The sequence below is a fragment of the Taeniopygia guttata genome, chromosome 4, assembly GCF_048771995.1.
Source record: "Taeniopygia guttata chromosome 4, bTaeGut7.mat, whole genome shotgun sequence".
NCBI lineage: Eukaryota > Metazoa > Chordata > Aves > Passeriformes > Estrildidae > Taeniopygia > Taeniopygia guttata.
Window position 1 is genome coordinate 23,789,945 of NC_133028.1, and position 8,115 is coordinate 23,798,059.

At 45.2% G+C, this 8,115-nt stretch overlaps 1 protein-coding gene across 1 annotated transcript; it reads left to right on the forward strand.

Annotated features, from left to right (window-relative positions):
- The first annotated feature begins 5,218 nt into the window (after window positions 1–5,218).
- On the forward strand, window positions 5,219–7,805 carry SHISA3 (shisa family member 3). Its single transcript, XM_072928125.1, has 2 exons — window positions 5,219–5,560; window positions 6,424–7,805. Exons 1-2 carry the CDS (start codon window positions 5,266–5,268, stop codon window positions 6,873–6,875), a joined length of 747 nt encoding a protein of 248 aa, XP_072784226.1. The 5' UTR covers window positions 5,219–5,265; the 3' UTR covers window positions 6,876–7,805.
- The last annotated feature ends 310 nt before the right edge of the window (window positions 7,806–8,115 follow it).

The following is an 8,115-nucleotide window of genomic DNA, read 5'->3' on the forward strand; positions in this document are numbered from 1 at the left end:
ATCATGTAAGATCAGAAATTCCTATCTATTCTAGACATCTGTCCCTGCTTTTCTACTTCTAACAGCTCTGTGTTTAGAGTTGTTAGAAGTAGAAAAGATGGATGGAGGAGAGCATTGCTCTCGTGAGGAGATGGAGAGCACTGCTGTGGTTGTACAGAGGGGATACATTCAGCACATGTGAGTTGTGAATGCAACCACAACCAAATAATCTTTCAAGACATGGTCTCTGTAGAGCTCAAAAGTAAGGAAAGAGCGATCTTCTAAAGGGTAGATGGGGATGGCTGGGATAAAATGTTCCTCAAAAAGGGAAGCTACATTGCTGGTTTAAAATTATCTTCCACTCTTGCTGTCTTAGGAGGAGAATGATGACTCCTGAGGTTTGATCCCAACTCCTCTACCTAGCAGTGCTACAGGCTCCAGATAAGGAACCATTATGGTGACATGTGTACACACAGATCAAGATACCAGTAATCAAAAGTTCTGCTTCTTGAGTGAGCTCTAAGGCACTTATGATTAATTTCACTTACTTTGACAGTCATGAGGCTGAGATAACCTAACTTCTATGTTTTTCTCCACAAACTCTAACCAGTTTTCTCAATGGTTACCTGTGGTGCTGCCTTTAACAGCTGGCTTATGTAACTTTACCCCTCAAATATTCCTGAGAGACTTCAGAAAACATGGTGATATTCCTGACTGGGGTGGAAAACCATTCAGTGCAGGAATAAATCATAAAAAGCTGTCTGTCAGAGCTGCAACCTCCAACCCAAACCAGAAAAGTACAAGAGAATGCTGAAAAAGAAGCAAGGAAAAAGAAAGAAGAAAAGCACCACATTTCCCCTTGATTCAGTCATCCAAAATGCACTTTATGGGCTTCATGGGCCTTTTAATTTGCTGATGTAGGCAATAGGATGAGGCTCTGCAGCCAGAGGAGGAGCAGAGACGCAGCCGGAGCCTCTCTGGGACATGGGGCTGATTCTGGGGCGTCTCGCAGCACTCCTGCCAGCCCTTCCAGTCTGGGACACATGTGTGGCCTGGCAGGTGACAGGAATGCTTGTGGCCTGGCAGGTGGCTCTCCCAGCAGGACAGTTGCAGGAAGGGCATTTTTACAACCAGCCAAGACTAAGGATATAATTTGAGAGATCAGCATATAGGATTTTATTCAACACAGTCTTTATATGCACAATGAAGAAAATCACGTAGCTCAAGAGCTTGCGATTTATGTGGCAAAATCTTTTGGTTTTATTTTTAAAGGGAAATCTGCTTGCACAAGGCTGTTTTTAGAAGCTGGTACCTCAATTTGGCCTTTTTTACCCTTTGAAATCCAAGACAAAATTTAATGAAGAGCTATGGTGAAATGACTAATCCTGCAAGATATGACTATCAGGAAAGATATGAGCTGAGCCTATCTGTCATTGCCCTAGTCAAGACAGAACTCTGACATTATTTAGGAATGTTTGGGAGATTTTGTCTCTGCTTGGACTCTAGTAGCTAATCGAAAGTTCTGGGACTTTACCTTAAATTGGTAGTACCTGCCTGGAGTGATATTAAGATTTACTTTCATGGTAGAGCTTCATGGGTCACGGCCTTGCTTTATAGTCTGAAAGAATGCCAAAAGTGTAATAGTGAAATCAGGAAAAAAAAAAAAAAGAAAAAAAGCCCAAATCCAGAAAATGGAATTTAGCAGAATAATTATTAGGAAATATGTATATGTTTAAGAATATTTTAGTATCATCTATTTGGCAGTAGTAAGGTAATTACTGTGTGCAGGGAACCAATTATTTCAAAAGTCATTTAAGAAAAATTGTTTGATCTTGCCTAGAAGCAGATGAGGAGTGCTATAATGTGTTCTCCCTGTAGGTTTGCTGTGGAGACAGTAAAAAAAGCCTGGTAGATAATAAGACCTTAAAACACAATTACGCTTCTTTTCTCCCGACTATATGACTGATCTCACCTTGATTAATTTTAACACTGAGCTTTATAAACAAAACATTCAGAACTATATGAGCTTTTAAAAACAATGTTTCTCATTCAATATGAGCGTGATGTAATTAAGTTTATGACACATCACCTGGAAGATGGAAGGTTTTGGCTGGGAATAAATAATAAGCAAAGTCAGCACTGGTACTTTGCAGGAATATCACCCAACAAAAACCAATCTAATAAAAGTGAGCTACTCAGAGCCATCCAATGTCTTCAAATCCAATCCATCCATGACACCAATGTCATCCTACATCCTGCAGATGTAGGATGATCAGCAACAGTCAACATGATAGTATTTTCCTGTATTCTTAATTATTTATTGATTTAGTTTAAGGCAAATGGCAAAAATCATTGCAAATGAATCTTCTAGCATGTCAAACTGTACATTTGCAGAAAAGGGAGCAGAACAAAGGTTCTTACTGTCTAGGTCAGAACAATCCAGTTCACCTGCACTACGGCCACATCACATTCTGCAGGCTGTATCAATATTTTAGAGAAAGGAAAAAGACCAAAGAAGTAATTTAAAACATCAGCAGTTTATAGGAAAACTCATGTATTTGCAAAGCTTTCCAGGCTGGCAGTGTTTGCAGGATCAGTCCTGAAATCTGCCACTGACTTATTTGGCAAAAGGGAGATAAATGCACTTGAGTGATTGACATGCCATTTAGCCACACAAAAGTAAACCACCCACACACACTTGCAAACCCATACTTAAGAAACTCTTAAAATAATTTTTTTGCAGGATGGAGAAATTTGGGATTCAAATAAAGAGAAGGTTAATTTTGCCCATTTGCAGGAGACTCTGTACAGAGGGGAGCAGAGAATAGCCTCTGCCTAACGGAACACTAAGGTGAACATTTGTATTAACAATCCAAGCACTAGAGATGGAGTAAACAAGGAGAAATAAACACAGGTCAAAGTCTTCCCAATGTCTGTGAGTTGGGAGCCCCCTCAGTGCCTCCACCCAGAACTCTATCACTGCAGTTCCTATGGTAGCTTAGGATCTGAAATATCTCTATATCTCAGAAGGTTTTTTTCAGACCACTTTTTCACTTTTTTTTTTTTTTGGAAGCTGATGAATTAATTAACAAAATCATCATATGAGCTGTGAGATATTTACTCACTGACTCCTACCAAATGAGGCTTTCCTGCAAACTTGAGAGTATGGCACTGTTGTGTCTCTTCCCTCTGCACCTGAGACTGCTAAATGCACCATGAAGACCTTACTGAATTCCTGCTCCAAGCCTCATCCTGGTCAACACAGAGATTCCTTTTGACCTTCCTGGAAGTTGGATTAGGCCTTTAAAAGTCATACATTTTAAAACATTCCATGAAGGTTATGTTTGCTTTAAAACCACGGTGAAGTAAATGCAAAACTGTATTAATATTTAACATTGGCTTATAAAAACTAGGAACTTGTAGTCAGGACAGCTGGTAAAAATTTAATCCACATCATCATTTCAAAATGAAAATGCAGAGGAGGACAGAATATCACATTTTTACTTTCAGAATCTATTTGTTTTTCTTTTATATCTTCTATAGCCATATCTGTTAAATAGCCATGAAAAATATTTTTCATTTACGCAATTTTTAAATTTGCTTTTTGGTTTTGGTGGTACTGGTTATACATACAGAAATCAAAACAGGAAAAAAAGGGTCAGAGGGGAAAAAAATACACTAGATTAATTAAAAGAAAAAAAACCCTACAAATATAGTGCTTGTGGACTGTATTTAGGAGTTGGCCAGAAGTCTAATGTCTTGATAGATGGTTCTAAGAGCAGAGTTTTATTGCTGGTACACAGCACACTTTGTTCCTTTTGTTTGACTAAACTTGCCAACTTTGGAAATTAGTGACATGGGCATTCAAAATGTTGGACAAGTGGTCATACTCTGATATACGTATTCATACCCCAGCGGTAAATGATGTCAGGAAGTTTCAGATACAGGAAAAATGCATTCTTTTGTCCAGCACAACTTTAATATGAGTTTCATAAGTACTTTCACCATTCGAACAAGAGTGCCTCTTAGATAGCACACAGGGGAGACATCATTTAAAGAAATGTTTCTTTGCTTCAACCAGAAGTCCAAATCTGCTCAGTTCATTTAAAATGTTTTTTTCCTCTAGAATAAATGAATAAGCAGTTCCTTTTGTGGTTTTTGCTTGGTGACTTGCTATTATTCTTCTAGCAGAAAAAGGATTGGATTCTTATATGAACAGATGTGTTCTTCCTCCCTAGCCCCACACCCATTCTCTCCCTTTGGAAAATAGAGGTGACGGGACTGGTTTTTGACTAAAAGAGGCTGTAAATCTTCTGGGGATATGCTGTTATATCTTTGCACATAAAAAGTATTGCGGAAAGGAAACAGGTTAAAAGGCAAAAAGTCTTTGTAATAAATCATACGCTGTACTTGCTTTTTAACCCTTAGAAGAGCAGGGCTGCTTTAATAAATTGCCAGTGCAGAGACCCTTCTGCTGGGTGGCGGCCGGGAGTCAGGGGCACGATCGGGTGTGCGGGACGGGAGATGCCCGCAGTCCCGCTCAGCCCTTTTCTCGCAGAGGCCGGGCACAGCCTGCCGAGAGGATGAGGCTCTGGGAAAGCAAACGCTGGTCTGGCCGCAGCCTCCCTCCCTCCGCGCCCGGCCCCGCCACAGGCACAGAGCGGGACCGGCCGAGCCGCAGGGGCCGGGGCCGGCGGCGTGCGGGGCGATGCTGCGGGGACGGCGGTGAGCGGCGGGGCGGCCCCGCGGGGCGCGGCTGGGGAGCGTGGGGGCGGATGTGGGTGTCGGGGTGTGTGTCTGCGAGTGGGTGTGTGAGTGTGAGGGTGTGTAAGTGTGAGGGTTGTGTGAGGGTGTCTGCGAGTGGGTGTGTGAGTGTGAGGGTTGTGTGAGGGTGTGTGAGGGTGTGTGAGGGTGTGTAAGTGGGGGTGTGTGAGGGTGTCCTGCGAGTGGGTGTGTGAGTGTGAGGGTTGTGTGAGGGTGTGTGAGTGGAGGTGTGTGAGGGTGTCTGCGAGTGGGTGTGTGAGGGTATGTGAGGGTTGTGTGAGGGTATGTGAGGGTGTGTGAATGTATATGAGGGTTGTGTGAGGGTATGTGAGGGTTGTGTAAGGGTATGCGAGGGTTGTGTGAATGTATGTGAGGGTTGTGTGAGGGTATGTGAGGGTGTGTGAGGGTGTGCGTGCTGTGGGAGCTGCCTCCCAGCCCCGGACGCGGCGCAGGAGGCCGCGCACGGCGCCCGGGGCCGCCCCCTGCGCGCCCCGTCGGGGCGGGCGGCGGCGCGGCGGGGAGATGGCGGGGCGGCGGCGGGCGCTGCCGCGGCTGCTGCTGCGCTGCCTCCTGCTGGGGCTGCTGGGCGGCGGCGGCGGGGGCCAGCCCGGCGGCGGCGAGTACTGCCACGGCTGGGTGGACGGGCAGGGAGGCTACCACGAGGGCTTCCAGTGCCCCGAGGGCTTCGACACGGCGGCCGCCACCATCTGCTGCGGCTCCTGCGCTCTGCGCTACTGCTGCGCCGCCGCCGAGGCTCGCCTGGAGCAGGGCGGCTGCACCAACGACCGGGAACCCTCGGAGCCGGGAGTCACCGCCCGTGAGTGCCCGGCCGCGGGTCCCGAGCGGGGCGGGGGACGGTCCCGCGGAGCATCCCCCGGTGCGCCCCCGCGGCGGCTGCGGGTCCCTGTCCCGTCCCGGCGGGGGGCTGGAGGCGGGCGCGGCTCCAGGTGCGCTCAGGCGGTGCCGCCGGAGGTGCGGCTGCGGTGCGGCCCCGCGCCGGGACAGACCGGGAGCCCGGGGGCCGCAGCTCCGCGCTCCCGAGGGCACCGGCAGCAGGATCCCTCCTGACTGGAAGTTGCGCTTGTATTTTAAGTTCGCATCGGCAAACTCTGCTGTGTGTGCCTAACTTCGCTGCTCCCGGAGGTGTGCGTGGGCCCCGATGCTCTGCGCGCACAGCCTCGCCGTGCTAGTGGCCGTCAGTTTCCCAGACAAAAGAAATCCGGCAGCGCATACGGAGACTGGTTTCCCAAGTCACACGCTCTGCGCTGATCTTCCACCTTAGGAAAGGAAGCGATTTAATAGCATCTGCAGCAACTGAGTTTCACCTGCAGATTCAAACTGTTACACTGGACAGTCCCGGCAATTTGGGGGATGAGGGAGGGGGAGAGGAATGAGATTCTTGAGCTAAACCTAACAAGAACCAGCGAAGGGGACACGATGTAGACAGCTTTTACCTTTGGTAACTATTAAAACTGTAACAGAAAGAATTTTTTACTGGAACCTATAGGGTTTAAACACTGATTTTGTTTCAATGATAATGGTGCTCTGTCTTCTGAGCAGATTGGTATGTTATTGGGACTGAAATGATGTGGGGCTTCATAAACACTGTATTTATTAACAGAAGATCTATTACTTAAGTGGGCTAATTTGCATGGCTTTTCTTCTTCTTTCTTCTCCTAGAGCCAATCTATGTTCCATTCCTCATTGTGGGATCAATATTTATTGCCTTCATTATCGTGGGCTCGCTGGTAGCAGTTTATTGTTGCACGTGTTTACGACCTAAACAACCATCACAGCCAATACGATTTTCTCTGCGGAGCTATCAGACCGAGACTCTCCCCATGATCTTGGCCTCCACAAGCTTCAGGACGCCATCCAGGCAGTCCAGTACCGCGACAAGTTCCAGTTCGACGAGCAGCTCGGTTCGCAGGTTCTCCTTCCCCCGGGCAGAGCCAGGGTGCCTCGCAGTGTCCTCACCGCCGCCCTACACATCTGGCTGCTTCCAGACAGCCCACACAGTCCACCTGACCCAGCCATCAGGATTTCTGGTGTCTCCACCATACTTTGGGTATCCTCTCCAGCCAGAGCCTGCCCTGGTTGGGAAGAGCTGCTCTGATTTTACTCAGAGCTGAGAGAACTTGTGAAGAAGTAATGCAGCCTTTGAAACCGCAGGGACTGCTGCTGTTGGGTGTCACAGTGATGTGCTCTGTGGCTGCAGAAGTCAGAACTGTTCCTGTGGGTGAGTGGCCCTTGAAAAGTGAGGGGTCTCACTTGAGATTGCATTTCCCAAACTTGGATCACGCTTACAAAGGAATTGTAAAACACTCCAAACCGTTGCTCTAAAACTGGATTGCTCTGCCTAATTTGCGCAGCATGTGTTCAGAGACAAATAAAAGAACCATGTTGGGATGAAGGTACTCAGTGCCATAAATAACATTTTCCCCTAATGCAGTTAACTTAGTTAATGAACAGTGGCTGCTTTCCACTGATAACAATCAGACTAGTTCTATAAAGCAGCAATAAGCCTGAGAAGTAGGAGTAATACTTACTAAAGAGGATCCTTGAAAACACCTGACTGCTTACCACTTCCATGAGCAATGAAAGTAAGAGGAAGAATTTTATTAAATATAAAAATGCAGAGGTTTTTTAAAAATTCACATAATCTACCTGAACTTACACTGAATATTTGTATTAGTAAACTTTAACAGTGGTAGATAAAACTAGTAGTAATTAGGCAAGTAGAAGATCAGACAGTCTCACACAGCTAAATTATCTATGAAGAAAGCAGAATGTATTCAGCAATATCACCAATAACTTCTCCGCATAAAATTCTAAAAATAGCAGTCTACTAGAGCATTCTTCAAAAAGAAGTATTTATTGTCAGCTTTTTGCTCAGCAAGTGTAAGTTGGACAAACTGATCATGAAATTCTGTTTGTAAAATTAGCCATGTATAAAATGTAAAGACAAGTTTGTAATTTAAAATGCATTTACACTATTGACATCACTAATGATTATAGTAGTAATACACAAAAAAAACTACCAATAAACTATGTGGTTGAAATCTTGTGTCATCAGTATGACTCTGTACAGGTAGTGTTTGTTGAATTTGGTTGGTGTAACTCTTTTGTATTTTTTTCCTGTTAAAATAGTTTATTCTGCTTTTTAAAATGATTTACAACTTTAACTGCACCTGTTGTGCAGATTTAATATAATACAAAATTCTGACTATATGGCAAACGAATAGATTCATTTATGTCTTTTACATGCAGCTGCAGTGAAAAAGTGTTGAAAATGACACTGATTAGTTGGATATTTTAGATTAAACATCCTGCACTAGGAATAAATTCTGTTTGCCCTTCTACATTCCTTCT

What these genes read in the sequence shown, in the direction of transcription:
- SHISA3 (XM_072928125.1), top strand. Translation starts at nt 5,266, where the DNA reads ATGGCGGGGCGGCGGCGGGCGCTGCCGCGGCTGCTGCTGCGCTGCCTC. An exon ending in GGAGCCGGGAGTCACCGCCC is followed by an intron (nt 5,561 to 6,423) that starts GTGAGTGCCCGG and finishes TTCTTCTCCTAG; the next exon opens with AGCCAATCTATGTTCCATTC.